The sequence below is a fragment of the Ovis aries genome, chromosome 4 (assembly GCF_016772045.2).
Source record: "Ovis aries strain OAR_USU_Benz2616 breed Rambouillet chromosome 4, ARS-UI_Ramb_v3.0, whole genome shotgun sequence".
Lineage (NCBI taxonomy): Eukaryota > Metazoa > Chordata > Mammalia > Artiodactyla > Bovidae > Ovis > Ovis aries.
Genome location: NC_056057.1, coordinates 52,922,138 through 52,938,745, shown reverse-complemented (window position 1 = coordinate 52,938,745; position 16,608 = coordinate 52,922,138). Strand labels below are relative to the sequence as shown.

General features: G+C 40.4%; 1 protein-coding gene across 7 annotated transcripts in view; it reads left to right on the top strand.

The window, feature by feature from the left end:
• Nucleotides 1-1,356: 1,356 nt before the first annotated feature.
• The window catches only part of ST7 (suppression of tumorigenicity 7), a 273,040-nt gene continuing 257,788 nt past the window's right edge, over nucleotides 1,357-16,608 (top strand). For 6 of the 7 annotated variants that reach the window (XM_027968340.3, XM_027968338.3, XM_060414354.1 and 3 more), the window contains exon 1: nucleotides 1,357-1,547. In XM_027968340.3, coding sequence (XP_027824141.1) covers nucleotides 1,397-1,547 — 151 coding nt within the window. In that variant the 5' untranslated portion in view covers nucleotides 1,357-1,396. 7 annotated transcript variants of the gene reach the window in all.

The following is a 16,608-nucleotide window of genomic DNA, read 5'->3' as shown; positions in this document are numbered from 1 at the left end:
GTACCCCAATGTTCATCGCAGCACTGTTTATAATAGCCAGGACATGGAAGCAACCTAGATGTCCATCAGCAGATGAATGTATAAGAAAGCAGTGGCACGTATACACAATGACATATTACTCAGCCGTTAAAAGGAACACATTTGAAATCAGTTCTAATGAGGTGGATGAAACTGGAGCCTATTCTACAGAGTGAAGAAGGCCGGAAAGCAAAACACCAATACAGTATACTAACGCATATATATGGAATTTAGAAAAAAGGTAACGTTAAAGAGACAGCAAAAGAGACACAGATGTATTGAACAGTCTTTGGGACTCTGTGGGAGCGGGTGAGGGCAGGATGATTTGGGAGAATGGCATTGAAACATGTAAAATATCATATGTGAAACGAATGGCCAGTCCAGGTTTGATGCATGACACAGGGTGCTCGGGGCTGGTGCACTGGGATGACCCAGAGGGATGGGATGCGGAGGGAGGTGGGAGGGCGGTTCAGGATGGGGAACACATGTACATTCATGGCGGATTCAAGTCAATGTATGGCAAAACCAATACAATATTGTAAAGTAAAGTAAACAAATTCATTAATTTACAAAAAAGTAGCCAATTCAGAGTAAGCCAAAATTTCCCAGAGAACTGTTTATATTAAAAACAGGTTGAGAGTTTTTGAACTATCATTGCCCTCCAAACTGGAAGATAAACACTCTTCTTGTGAAGATTTCTTTCAAACCCCCCGGTATGGCTTTAGGGAAGGCAAAACAAAGGTAAATAGCGTGCAACCCAAATCTCGTTTAACAGAATGATTTATTCTCAGGCCTATTAATCGGTGACAGGACTACATCTGTTTTTTTCTGAGTGCTGCGGGTTTATTCATCCCTCTGAATCTAAATTCTGAGAGAAAGGAGCTAGCATTCATCATGCTGCAAATGAATTTTGGCTCCAGCTGAAGGAAATTGCTCAACCACTTTGTGCCTCAGTTTCCCTTATCCATATAATGGGGATTGTTGAAGGATTAGGTGAGATTGTACAAACATAATAGGAAGCCCTCAACATAAGTCAGTTACCATGAACATGTCATGGGTTTCCCTCAGTACGCCACTTGGCTTTTCTAAGTATCCGCATAATATAAATGGCATCAGAACGTGAGGGGCAGGAGCCACGTGATCCTTCCACGAAAGCCACTTGTAGGGGCCTTCAGAGAGTTAGTAATAAGGCTGGGAAAGAAAGGCCAGCGCGCCCGCGGCCCGCGCGCGATTTCCCGCCGCGCCCGAGTCCCGGGCGGCCTCCGGGGGCGCCCGGGCCTCGGCGGCGGCGGCGGCGGCGGCGCGAGCGGCGCCTCCGGGCCGGTGAATCATCCCGGCAGACACCGAGAGCCGCGGCAGCAGAGAGCAGCGCCGAAAAATGGCTGAAGCGGGCACGGGCTTTCTGGAGCAGCTCAAGTCCTGCATAGTTTGGTCTTGGACTTATCTCTGGACCGTATGGTTCTTCATCGTCCTCTTCCTGGTCTACATCCTGCGGGTGCCCTTGAAAATCAACGACAACTTGAGCACAGGTAAGGCCCGGGCGGCCGGGCCCGCGGCGCTCGCCCTTCCCCCGCCCGGGAAAGTTAGTGCAACTCGCGCGGGGCCGCGACTGGCGGGGGTGGCGGGGCGCGCGCTCGGGGACGCGCCGGCGCCCGCGCACCGGACGCCCGCGGCCAGCAGGCGAGGGCTCGGCGCCTCAGGCTGGGGGGCCGGGCGGCGGGGTCGACGGGACGTGCGAGGGCGGCCGGCGGCCTTCCCGGCCCCGCGGCCCAGTGACCCTGCGGAGGAGGCGCCGCGCCGCGCCGTGAGGCGGCCCGGGCCAGGAGGTTGCCGCTCCTCCGCCTGAGGTGCTTGTCGGCGGGCGACTGAGGGGACGGAGGTCGGGAGCGAGGGCGTGCCCGCGGACGCCCCCTCGGCTGTCTGCGCGTGAACGCCGAGCGCTCCTCAGAGGTGGACCGTGTCCGTCCTCACACGCTGTCTGCCGCCAGTGCCGAACACCCGAAGTGTAGTCGGACGAGGCGTCCCTCCCGACACCCGCGCGACTCCGCCGGTCGCGGGCGCCCCCGTGAGGGTGCTACCCATCGGCGAAGCCCCCCGGAGGCGCCGACCCCGCACCTGGGGCCAGGACTGCCGAGATTTGAGCCCCCCGCCCACCCCGAGTTGCGGGGATAGCGGCGTCACTGTCTTATAGACGGGAGAGAGATTCTCGAAGGTACCATCAGGGCTATAGATGACGTGTCAGGTTACCAGAGGGAATGTCACAGGGACAAAAGGAGAGACAGGAAATCTGGAATTTATGATGATTTTTAATGATCTCAGCCCTTCTCTCTCTCCTTGTCCCCGTTTGCATAAGGCTTTGGTAACTAGTCATGTTCAGGATCTTAGATAAAGCTCCACATGCTAAGAAGGGAGCCCCGCAGGTCTTGTATCCCCGGTCGTAAGTGCCAGATAGAACAGGATCTTAAACTTGCAACCAGCCAACTGAATCATTAAAAAACAACCACAAAGAAAACACACACCAGCAGTAACACCCCAGAGACAAAAATCAAGAACACAAAGTATATTTTGCAGGAAGGGCTATAGTTCTTGAAGTCTGGAAATAGTTGTGGGAATCGTCAGAAAACTTTTCTTTTTTTAAAGTTGACAGTAATTTGGGAAATCCTTTCAGTCTTAACTGAATATATATGCATTCTGCTTAGTATGTGATTTACATAATCAGAGAGTCAGAGTCTGGAAATGCATTTTCCTGTGTGTTGTTAACTACACTAAAATAATTTTTAGAACACGATGTAATGTACACATTTTGTTAGGTACTTGTGCTTTTAAATGGAAATCTTGATTACTTGAACTCATGTTCATATTTATGTTTGTTTTGTAGTATCCCTTGGGATGTTATTCCTGGGATGCACCATAGAATCTGCCCCGTAGAATTCTACACCGTAGAATCATCTTGCCAAATTTATAGGAGCTGTTCAGCCCTTGGATTCAGTTTTCCTAGTGATAATGGCTTTCTGGCTTTTCATCTATTATGAGTGGCTGCTTATCACAATACTGTCTCCTTGCTTGTGGCAAATATATCTCTAAGATAAGTTCTAGTCCCAAAGTTTTGTTATTTTAAGAAGTTGCTTGAATATATATGGCAATGGAATCTTATATTTGTTGGTAAGTGGTTTGATTTTTTTCCTCCCAAATAATTCATTTTGAGGCTTAAAAAATGTGAACCTCATTTAATGCACAGGTAAATTTTTTATTTCAGAACACACATTTGTTCAGTTCAGTTACTCAGTCTGTCCAGCTCTTTGCGACCCCGTGGACTGCAGCACGCCAGGCTTCCCTGTACATCTCCAACTCCTGGAGCCTGATTAAACTCATGTCTATCAAGTCGGTGATGCCATCCAACCATCTCATCCTCTGTCCTCCCCTTCTCCTCCTGCCTTCAGTCTTTCCAAGCATCAGGAATACTTTGTAATACACATGTGTAATACTACATTTTCTTTGTTGTTTTTCAGTCACTGAGTTGAGACCCCATAGACTTTAGCACACCAGGCTCCTTTGTCCTCCACTGTCTCCCAGAGTTTGCTCAAATTCATGTCCATCGAGTTGGTGATGCTATCTAATCATCTCATCTTCTACTGCCCCTTCTTCCTTTGCCTTTTTCTTAAAGTAGTTTAAATAATCGTCTGTGAGCGTATTTGTGTGCATGTGCACGTAAGTGCCACAAACCAATGTTTTATACACAACAGGCAAGGAGCAAAATTGGGAAAATGCAAAAATATTAAGGAATAAAATTGTTAGGTCCTCTCCCAACAACTTTAAATCTTTTTCTCAAACTCCTTTGTTAATTTGTATTAGCATCGTTAACTCACTTAGGCTTATAAGAGATAGAGAAAATATGAAGATGAAAAGGCCATCTGCACTGAATCTCATTAGACACATGATGGAACCTGAGACCATTTAGCCCAGTGATGATGGACTTCTGTTTTCATTTGTAGTTTTATGTAGTTTTAGTTATAAAGGAAGGTAAAAGAGAAGCACACAGAGACTCATCTCTCTCTGCTGCTTCTGTGAGAAGGTGAAGGGAGAAGTCCCCTCCTATGTGGAATTTGTCCTCCAGCGAGATTTAAATGGGTTCTAAAGGGACTCATTTTGCTGTTCCTAGGCCCTGTGGTGTTTGTTTTTCTTGTGATGATGAAGGTACAAGTCCCTGAAGAGGCAGCAGAAGCTAGAGCTGCTTTTAGGAAGCTGTGGGTGGCCCAGGCCTCTTTCCTTAGGCAAGCTGACACCATTGGTTGATTTGTAGATATTGAAAAATCTTTGTATCTGTGGGATAAATTCCACTTGATCATGGTGTGTGATCCTTTTAATGTATTGTTGGATTCAGTTTGTTAGTATTTTGTTGAGGATTTTTGTGTCTATATTCATCTGTGATATTGGCCTGTAATTTCCTTTTTATGTGATATTTTTGTATGGTTTTGGTGTCAGGGTGATGTTGGCCTCATAGAATGAGTTTGGAAGGGTTCCTTACTCTGCAGTTATTTTGGAAGAGTTTGAGGAGAACAGGTGTTAACTCTTCTCTAAAAGTTTGATTGAATTCACCTGTGAAGTCATGTGGTCCTGACGTTTGTTTGCTTGGAGTTTTAAAATTTAAACCATATAATGAAAAATGAATTGTAGGAAAGACAAAGGAGAAAACAAACATATCAGGAACACAGTGGTTAGCTTTGAAATTCATTTGTGACGTTCTACCTTGAGCTGGATAGAAGAATGTTAAAGTAGTTCTATGATTTATTGAAAGTATAATGAACTTTTAATAAGATTTTTGAAAACCCCAAGTTATATTGTTACTTGTCAGTTTTCAAGTGAATTAATTATCCTAAAGCAATGCTTTTCCAAAAGGGCAGAACATTAATTGTAGTTAGGAGCAATCATGCAGTCTGGTATTTGAGAAAAAGCAGTAGCATAGATTAATGTTTAAAAAATAGCACTGTAACTTGCTATATATTGTGGTGTTGACAGCACATTCTCATCTTCCCTGAGTTCTGAGATTTTTAGATGCTGAATTTGAAACACTTTGGACCTTTGTTAAATGTATATCTTTTGACATTTTTGTACCAAGAAGCTTAAGTGATTTTCCAGTTCTTTTTCTGTTTCCTGGAAAACAAGTTTTCCAAGATCTTTTAAATCCTATTATATTCCTTTTGGAAAGCAAATATAATAGTCTAACCTAAGTTTGATTGTTTTTGTTATATAATTCTTTTTTGGTGTTAAGATGATAAATACAGATGCAAAACTCTTACATTACTGAATGGAAATATACATAACTTTAGGCACAGTTCAGATTTACATATTTTCATATTGGAAATAATTGCTCTAAACTTAATTAACACTCTGGATTTCTTATCATGAGGGCCTTGTTGTAGTTAACTTAGGTATTTTTTGCCCTAGATGTACCTATTGTCTAAAATGTTTTTTCCCACCTGTAAAGCCCATCCATGTTTCAAGGACTAGCTTGAATGCTGCCTTCTGATTCTCTCAACTGGATGTGATATTTCCTCCAGTTTTCAGTGTACATTATCTGAGAGGCATGTTGAAAGATTTTACCTTGCATTAGTTATGGTTGTGTATGTTTCATATATTTTGTTGGCCAAATATTTCTTTCAGCTTTTTCCATAAGGTATTAAAATAATACCCAAACAAACTTTTTGGCCAATCCAGTATGTTTCAGTGTTTGTATATATGTGTCTCTCTTTCTGTATACATACTAGACTACTAGACTCTGGTTCTTCATTTTCCACTATACTTCGTTGCACATAGTGGTTCCTTACCATTCATCGCGTGAATCAGTCTCCAACTTGCGGTGTACTCAGTGAGTTGGAACAATGAAATTGATCAAACACATTACTGGCTGTGTGCCTTATTTAAATTTTCAGCTTTAGATAGAAGTCAGAAACTGTCACAAAAATTTAAGAAATTCCATGGTGAGTCATAAGTATCTAATCCATGGTGGTTCAATTTATGAACACATAAAAGGACAATTTTATGGTTGTCAGCTTTGAGTTGAGGATAGATCCCAGACATCTTAGTTGCCTTTACTTTACTTTTGGAGACATTTCTCTCAGCCGTAATGAAGCAATCTGAATGATGCTTTTCTTTTCTTTCTTTTTTTTTTTTAAGACCCTTAGTTTCTGTACATGTTTAATGATAGCTTTAAATTCCTTAAGATCCTTTCTAGCTCCAGAATTCTGCTTCAGTGCCTTGGGATAAATTTCATTGAGTACAGAGTCTATAACCAAGCAAATACATGGACTTGAAAGAAAGAGTTAGTCACTCAGTCATGTCCAACTCTTTTTGATCCATGGACTGTAGCCTGCCAGGCCCTTCTGTCCATGGGATTCTCCAGGCAAGAATACTGGAGTGCATAGCCATTCCCTTCTGCAGGGGATCTTCCCGACCCAGGGATTGAATCTGGGTCTCCCGTATTGCTGGAGAAGGCAATGGCAACCCACTCCAGTACTCTTGCCCGGAAAATCCCTTGGGTGGAGGAGCCTGGTGGGCTGAAGTCCATGGGATTTCTAAGAGTCGGACATGACTAAGCGACTTCACTTTCTCTTTTCACTTTGAGGCATTGGAGAAGGAAATGGCAACCCACTCCAGTGTCCTTGCCTGGAGAATCCCAGGGACGGGGGAGCCTGGTGGGCTGCCGTCTATGTGGTCGCACAGGATCGGACACGACGAAGCAGCTTAGCAGCAGCAGCAGCTCCTGTATTGCAGGCAGATTCTTTACCATTTGAGCCAGCTGGGAATTCTAATTCTTAGTAGACACAAGTCCAGATTTTGTGTGGCTTCCTTCAGTGGCTTTCCATTTCACTTAAAATAAAATAAAAATATGTTATCCTGGCTTACAAAATCTGATGACATGACCCCTTCCTACCTCTCCTGTCTGAACTTTGCCACTTTCCTGAGGTCACTGTCTTCCAGGTGGTTGTGATATTTTCTCATTCTTAAACTTGCTTTTCTTGTCCTTGCCTTGTGGCCTTTGCACTAGCTGTGTCCTCAACCTGTAATGTTTTCCTACTTGATTTTTATGCGGTCATGTTTATACTATTCACAACTCTGCTTAAATTCACTTCTTTTGAGAGGTTTTCCCTGATGATCCAATCCACAATGACCAGTCACTATAAATGTCACCGTATTTGGATTCTCTGTGTATCACTTAGCCCTGTTTGAAATAGTTCTTATTTGTTTATTGCATTCTCATAGTTTTCCTCCATGTGATTGTAAACTCCATGAGAATAGGGACCTCATTTGTTGTTGTGATTTGTCTGCCTTTTAGTGGGTCCTCAGGATCTTGAACAGTGAGTGTTTGGACCTAACATATGCTTAGTATGTATTTGCTGAATGGATGAAAATCAATGTCAGTTGGTTGTGGTGACTCAGAAGTAACACTGTCCTTTAGGAAATGATTTTGGAATATATGTGGTAATTTCTTATAAGATTTAGAATTGTGTTTACTGACTCTAAGTTATAGAGATTACCTTGAAATATTTACTGAAGTTCCAAAATTTTAATTCATTTTGATCCATTTTCTTAGGGGCAGAGTTTAAAGAAGGTTATTAAGAGATGGGACTACCAGACCACCTGACCTGCCTCTTGAGAAACCTATATGCAGGTCAGGAAGCAACAGTTAGAACTGAACATGGAACAACAGACTGGTTCCAAATAGGAAAAGGAGTATGTCAAGGCTGTGTATTGTCACCCTGCTTATTTAACTTATATGCAGAGTACATCATGAGAAACACTGGGCTGGAAGAAGCACAAGCTGAAATCAAGATTGCCAGGAGAAATATCAATAACCTCAGATATGCAGATGACACCACCTTTATGGCAGAAAGTGAAGAGGAGCTAAAAAGCCTCTTGATGAAAGTGAAAGAGGAGAGTGAAAAAGTTGGCTTAAAGCTCAACATTCAGAAAACGAAGATCATGGCATCTGGTCCCATCACTTCATGGGAAATAGATGGGGAAACAGTGGAAACAGTGTCAGATTTTATTTTTTTGTGCTCCAGAATCACTGCAGATGGTGACTGCAGCCATGAAATTAAAAGACACTCCTTGGAAGGAAAGTTATGACCAACCTAGATCGCATATTAAAAAGCAGAGACATTACTTTGCCAACAAAGGTCTGTCTAGTCAAGGCTATGGGTTTTCCAATGGTCATGTATGGATGTGAGTGTTGGACCGTGAAGAAAGCTGAGTGCCGAAGAATTGATGCTTTTGAACTGTGGTGTTGGAGAAGACTCTTGAGAATCCCTTGGACTGCAAGAAGATCCAACCAGTCCATTCTGAAGGAGATCAGTCCTGGGTATTCTTTGGAAGGAATGATGCTGAAGCTGAAACTCCAGTACTTTGGCCACCTCATGTGAAGAGTTGACTCATTGGAAAAGACCCTGATGCTGGGAGGGATTGGGGGCAGGAGGAGAAGGGGACGACCGAGGATGAGATGGCTGGATGGCATCACCAACTCTATGGATGTGAGTTTGAGTGAACTCCGGGAGTTGGTGATGGACAGGGAGGCCTGGCATGCTGCAATTCATGCAGCAAAGAGGGGTCACAAAGAGTCAGATGTGACTGAGTGACTGAACTGAACTGAACTGATTCTGGTCCATATTGTAAAGTATGGCTGTGATGCGCAGCATACAGAACTTCCTTAACCACGCATCAAACCTGTGCCCACTGCAATGGGAGCACAGAGTCTTACCCGCTGGACCACCAGTGAAGTCGTATTGTAAAGTAAATTTATACAAAGAATGTTAGGAGTCCAAAAATTGACTGCTTTGGAAGCCAATTTATGTAACATAACTTGAAACTTCAAACAAAGGAATTTGTTGAACTAAGTGCCTCATATTATCTATAAGGATGGAACTTGGGTTCTACCTACATGGAAAAAATACTTGTCTGTATGAAAGGATAGAGTAATAGAAGAAATAGTTGATTGAGACACTCTTAAGAACAATATTGTCAGGCATTATGAAACTTCATAGAAACATAAGTTGAAGTGATTCAAAATAATTAAGCATAATTAATTTAGTTCATATATTTGCATATTTCCCTTCTCTAACCATAGAAACCATTTCTAAGTTTATATGAGAAGCCAGAGTGAACATAGTGTTAGCATTACAGAAGTTTGCCTTATTGCCAATTTTACTGAAATACTTTTTTCTCCATGAAGTATTGTATATCTGAAAGAGAGATAGCAGCTCTGATAAGATGAAAGGAACTTTGGATTTAGAAGATTTGAGTTCAAATTCCAGGTTGCCAATTGTTGGGAAACTTGCATAAATTACTTTGTAAGATTCTTTCCTCATTTGTAATATGAGAACAGAATAGAGAATAATCTGTATTTCATAGTTGTATTTTGAACTCTAAATGAGATCTTTAGCATTGAGCCTTGAGCATAGCACATAAGAATATTAGCAGCCATATATCATGTACCTAGTCCCAGTCCATTTCATTGACTCTGAACTGTGTTCATTCATTGGTTAATTCATTCATCCACTGGTTTGTTTATTCATTCACTTTGAGCAGCAGATGCCTGTAAAATTGAAGTTATGTTATTCTTGTTATTATTTGGACACACAGTCTCATGTCAGTTATACTTCTCCTAGTTCTGCAATTATTTTGTGTGCTGAACAATGAAAATCATTTAATATACTGCCTAATTCACTTGTGCTTCTAGATACATTTTGTTCCCTATGATTAAGAATGCTGCATGGTAGAAGTCACATCTTAAAAATAAGGCTGAAAATCTACTGGGTGAAACTAGGAAGGGGTGAGGAACCAACCTTTATTGAGTCCTTACATGAGCCAGGCTCTGTGCTGCTTGCTTTGTTATGGCTTGTTATGCTCCCTGGGCTTGACAACAAGTCTGACTATATCCCATATAAATAGCTATATAGTTGATATTCTCTGTACCTGTGAAATGGAAAATGTTCAAACAGAACAAGTATTGCTATAATACTAGCTGTCCCGTTAAAGGAAGCAACACAGATGAACCCATTAAAAAATGTAATGGGAAAGCAGCTTTATTAATGAGGATGAGAACTTGGTGGAAACTTTTGAAAGGGACTGTTTCTGGAGTATACTCAGAAGAGCTTGAGAAAAGGGATTATGAATTTTTCATCTTTATACTTCCATCATATGATCATTGCTCATGGTGATACATGGAAAGATGAATGTGTAAATGACTCTGGGTGTTTTTAAGGCTTTCCAAGATTGATGGCACTAGTGGTCCTTTTCTTAGTTCATTTTACCACCTAAAGTTTTCTTTATCTTGGTTCATGGCCATATTGCTAATACTCAGCACTCAAGACTGAATTTGTTTTTTGGCTCACAGATGAAGGCAATGGCACCTCACTCCAGTACTCTTGCCTGGAAAATCCCATGGGCAGAGGATCCTGGTAGGCTTCAGTCCATGGGATCACTAAGAGTTGGACCCGACTGAGCGACTTCACTTTCACTTTTCACTTTCATGCATTGGAGAAGGAAATGGCAACCCACTCCAGTGTTCTTGCCTGGAGAATCCCAGGGATGGGGGAGCCTGGTGGGCTGCCGTCTATGGGGTCGCACAGAGTCAGACACGACTGAAGAGACTTAGCAGCAGCAGCAGCAAGACTGAATTTGTTATTTGGCTCACAGATGAAACTCAGAAATAGAAGGATTCTTATGAGGTAACTGGTACAAGGGTTTGAAGACAAGGGAGGGAAAAGAGTGTTCTTGTGTATTCAGAAGAGGTGAATGCCTGAAGTGGAAGTAATGGAAAAATTCAGAGCAGGAGTACACTAAAGGGAAGAAGGGTTAGTGTGGTATAAGTTTGGTTAGGATAGCTTGGTGGTTGTCTAGATGTGGGGCTGGAATGGGATTGACAAAAAGTGTGTACCTGGCCAAATGTCACAAGTTAAATTGTGTTTATTCTTTTTAAATACACTGTAATTGGCACAACCCTGGGCATTCTATGAATGTTTGTGTGGCTTAGATAGCTGCATTTGGGTTTCCAGCTTGGTGCAGAATGGGAAGGCAACTTCATATGAGATGGTAAAATGAATGAGAAAGTGCTTTGTAGACTGTAAACTACTATAGTCCAAGGCATTAATAGTAGGTTCTTTCTTTAGAAGTTTCTGTTCTCTAGGCTTTGTCTCTCACAGTGAAATAACAAGTTAAGATATATAGTGGGATCTCTTTTATCCTGGATATTCTTTCTAGAGAATAATAAATTAGACATTTTTCCAAGAGGAAATGCAGATGACTAACAGGCACATGAAAAGATGCTCAGCATCACTAATCATCAGGAAAATGCAAGTGAAAGCCATAATAAGGTATCATCTCACACCTGTCAGAATGGCTATCATCAAAAAGAACATAAATAAAAAATGTTGGTGAGAACACGAAGAAAAGGGAACCCTCCTGCATTGTTGGTGGGAATGTAAGTTGGTGCAGCCCTTGTGGAAAACAGTATGGAGGTTTCTCAAAAAATTAAAAGTAAAACCACCATATGACCCAGCAGTTCCACTTCTGGGTCTGTCCATGTGCACCCGTGGCTGATTCATGTCAGTGTATGGCAAAAACTACCACAATATTGTAAAGTAATTAGCCTCCAATTAAAATAAATAAATAAAAAAATTTAAAAGATAATGTACCCCAATATTCATAGCAGCATTATTTACAATTGCTAAGATATGGAAGCAGCCTAAGTGTCCATCAACAGATGAATGGATAAAGAGAAGTGGTATATATATACAGTATAATACTACTCAGGCATACAACGAATGAAATTTTGCCATTTGCAACAGCATGGGTGGACTTGGAAGGTAATATGCTAAGTGAAATAAGTCAGAAAAGAAATATACTGTATTATATCACTTATATGTGGAATGTAAAAAAATACAGCAAACTAGTGATTATAATAAAAAAGAAGCAGGCTCATACAGAGAACAAACTAGTAGTTACCAGAGGGAAGGGGGAAGGGGCAATATAAGGGTGGGAGAGTGGGAGGCACAAGTTTTTTGGGTAAATAAATTGTTTAAAATATAAATTGAAAGAATGCCAAAGAATTGTACTAAGAAGAATAATGAATTATTATTGGATTGTTTATAGCCACACTATTGAATATCTGTTTGTTGATAACAGGAAACAATATCTACCAACCTCCTTATTATATTTGAGATGTCATTGTAAAGTTATCTATAAAGGGTTTTGAGTTTCCTAGTAGAGAGGGACTATATAATAAAATTCATTTTTTGTTACAGTGGAGCAGGGCAGTTGCTCATGTGTTATTGTTAGTAGTCATTCAACTATGGCAAGCTTTCCTGAACTGTCTGCTGTGCTAAAATAAGAAGCTGACAGGGTCATTTAGCTCTAGCAGTATGTCATATTAGCTATGGCTGGGCCCAGAGAGTCATTGTTTAATTGTAGTTACTACATCTCTCAGCAAAATAAGGCACAATTTATCTGTGGGAATATTTGTTTTCCCTCTAAATTTTGAGAAATTGAAGGTGTTCTAGTAACAAATATACTTCATGTAGAACCCTAAGTTGGTTCCATAAGTTGACTTCCAAATATAATAAAGGTTCTTGGTTAAGTGTTAGTCTTTCTGAAATTTTGAGGAAGCCTATAGATAACTTTAAAGGAATCTTTAGGTCAGTGAGTAAGGACTTTTTTTCTTTTCAATAAGAAAGCTTAATTTAAAATAGCAAAAACAATTGACAAACTCTGAGGCAGAAAAGTCTTTAAAAAAAGAAGTGGCTTTTTAAAAAAATAAGCAATTTGAATCTGAATCTACATATGATCTAGAATTAGGCTTCTGTTTTGTTTTGAAGTCCGCTGTGATACCATTCTAAAATGCTATTCTATTTTGCTGTTTAGTTGCTAAGTCGTGTACCTCTCTTTTGGGATCTCATGAACTGTAGCACACCAAACTTCTGTCTGTGGCATTTCCCAGGCAAGAATACTGCAGTGGGTTGCCATTTCCTTCTCCAGCTATTTTATTAGCAGTAGGTAATAGTAGAATGCTTACAGTTCTTCCCTCAGTTAAGCTTTTCCAATTTCTAGTCTCCTTCTCTTGGAAACAAGAGAATAAAATTTACTTCCTTACCAAATCGATCTTTTCATTTATTCAATAGGTGCTGTTTAATGGGCATTATTAGTAGAACTTAAAAAATAGTGCTCTTGGGGTGTTTTGCAATTTATTACACCACTTGACTCAATTGGTGACATACATTTAAATTTCCTGTAGTGTCACATAGTAAGAACTGGTGCGATCTAGTTTGTACTTTTCCCCTGGACATTGCTATAAGGGAAAGAGAAATACTGTCTTCTACCACTGACTTATTTTATTTAAAATAAAACAAATTATACTTTTCTCAGTTCAGACTCAGAGTACTTGACATTATGATTTAGAGAAAAACCATAGCTCTTTAGCAAAACCGTAGCTGTTTGGCTCTTTTAGCAAAGAGAATGTTTTTTTATTGCATCTTACATTTGAGAGATGAAGTATGGGAGGTTAAACTACAGTTTTTAAATATTAGAAACTTGCTTCTCAATTGTTTTTTCTCCAAACTGAAAGTTGCATATGTATTATCATTCAGTAAAAGCCTGAAATGTAAAGAAAAAAGAATCATATAGCAAATCTAATCAATTGAAGAAAGTTATTATCTTAAGAATAATTCATTTTCTTTCTTTTACGCAATTTGAACAGTTTTTTCAAGGGAAAGTGCATTAATGAGGACAATATAACATCAATTAAGTCTGAGCAAATATGTGCAGATATAAATTAGTTTTAGCTATAAAAGTATTCCTAAAAGTGGTTTTTACACCAATAGTTAAATTTTTTTTTTTGCTTGCTTACTGAAAATGCAGCAATTTATGGTAGATTTTAAAAGCAATTAAAGGAACTATAATTCTTTAAAGTAATTATTTTTAGTTTTAACCATGAGAATATATGTGATGGAGAAGAGTAATTCAAATATTTTAAAAATATAAGGTAAGGAACATGTTATTCTTCAGGCTGGTGAGGATCGAAATTCAAAGCTTGTGTGAAAACTGACCAACTGCTAAGAAAAAATAAAGATTTGTTTAGTCCAAAGAGAAAATTTACATGATATTAATAATGTTAGTAAGTACAGTGATTGCAGGCTGGGACTAGCTGGGGAATGGAGCTGTAGTAGTGGTCACAAGCAAGGGCTTTTCTCTGCCATGGCTTGAGCATTATGACCATCTATTGTCTCATGTCTCGCTCACTTCCTAGTGAACAAACATGAGCTAGAAGTGAAATATAAAATGCTTTTTAATATATATAATTCTGTTTGTAACACCTACAAAAACCAAAGATGGTATAAAAATATTTAGACATTAAGACAGTATTTTACTAATACATTACCTGCTTTTGTTATAATCTTTTATTATTTGGATAAAATGTTATATTTCATTAAAAATATGCTATTGATATGTGAATGCTCTTGATACTTGGCTTACAGAAATCTCTTTTTAACACTGACTAGTGGCAGCTAGACTGTGTTAGTCATTTCAAGTTGCTTTTGTTTTAAATAATTTAGTTATAGTTCACCTGCACTCCTAGGCAGGAAGTCCATTTGTCTTTGTGAAATAACATTATTTCCACTTTGGATTTTAGATGGAAACTGCTCTCTCCCCATCTTGACACATTGCTTTCACCTCTTTTCTTAGAGGCACCAGAGAAGTTAACGATTGTTTGCAACACAACGTTGTGTGCCCACATTTAACCTGTCCTAGGTTTCTTATCTCAGGATGCAGCAGATTATCCAAAATGGGATGGTAAAATTCTCAATTAATGAGAAATTAATGTAGCATATATTACTATTAGAAATAAGATGAGTGTTGGTAAATCAAACCACCTATGCTGTGATACAGTGTTGCAAAATATCAAGGGATTCACTTTGCTACTTATAGGTTAGCTTACTCCTGATTACAAAGTAACTCAAGTCTAAATGTTTCAGGTTATATTTGCCTACAAATGTCAGGCTGAGGATATGTTAGAATGAATAATTAGTAACAATTCTGAGCCCACAGGGTCCACCAAGGCCCCTGTGCCCCCTCATGACTGCTGTTAATGCCCACTGCTGCCCATGAGTGCTCCGGGGGGGGGGGTGCTATTGTGACCTGGTGTTCAGGACTACCGTCTCTTCTTCCCTTGTCACTGGTACCCATTGTTGAGGACATTAAAGAGTGGCCTTGATCAGGCAGCCTGTGTGTGTATATATATACAGTAGTTTGCATTTGCTAATCCTCAACTTCCAATTCACCCCTTCCCCACTCCCCACTTCCTGATGGTTTTTGTTCTCTATGTCTGGGAGTCTATTTCTTTTTCATAGAAAAGTTCATTTGTGACATATCATTTTTAACCGAAGTCTATACTTCACATACTTAAATTTCCTTAGTTTTTACCAAATGTTCCTTTACCGTGTTCCAGGATCCCATCCAGTATTGTAACGTCTCCTTAGAATCTTTGGCTGTGACACTGTTTCATGCTTTTGTTTTGATAATCCTGATAGTTTTGAGAGGCGTTGGTTAGGAATTTTGTAGGCTGTCCCCCAACTGGGATATGTCAGGTATGTGTCTCATGATTTTTCTGGGATCATGGATCTGTGGAGGGACAACCGCAGAAGTAAAGTGCCACTTTCTTCACATATCAAGGACACATGCTGTTAAATTATCACTGTGGATGTTAACCTTTCTCACCTGGCTGAGGTGGTTCAGTGTTTCTTGAGTTCTGCACTGTGAAGTGACTCCCTTCTCTCCTTCAAATACCATAATCTTAAAACGGAAGTCAGTTTGCCCAGCCCATACTTCTGCAGTGAAGAGTTTTGCTTTCCCTTGTGAAAATACACAGAGACCACCTAAAAGAGAACAAGTAAAGGCTATTCAGGGCTTTCCAGTTGGTACTCATGGTGAAGAACCTGCCTGCCAATAGAGGAGACATAAGAGACACAGGTTTGATCCCTGGGTCAGTACTATTGCCTGGAAAATCCCATGGACAGAAGAGCCTGGTAGGCTACAGTCTATGGGGTCACAAAGAGTCAGACACGATTGAGTGACTTCACTTTCACTTTCAGGAAGATCCTCTAGAGGAGTGCATGGCAACCCACTCCAGGATTCTTGCCTGGAGAATCCACAGACAGAGGAGCCTGATGGGCGACAGTCCTTGGGGTGGCAAAGAGTTGGAAGTGGCTGAAGCAACTTAGCATATAGGCTATGTATTGCAAATTACTTCTTTGAAAATATGGCTGGTATTACAGAATATGCTGATGTTGTGAGTTTCAGTCAGTGGATTTCTGGGGCATTTCTCTGGGAAGATGGCTTATTGTCACTGTTCCATCTGAGACAGTGCTTACAGGTGGGCTCCATTCAGGTGAGATGGGTGGGGAGGAAGAAAGGTACCTGCAGAATTTCTGCCTGGTACCTCTAATCCCATTTATGCCAGATCAGACAGACTAGTTCCAGAATGGTGGTGTTTTTAGAGAACACCACCGACAATAACAAAAATGAGTGGAAAAGAATTTCATT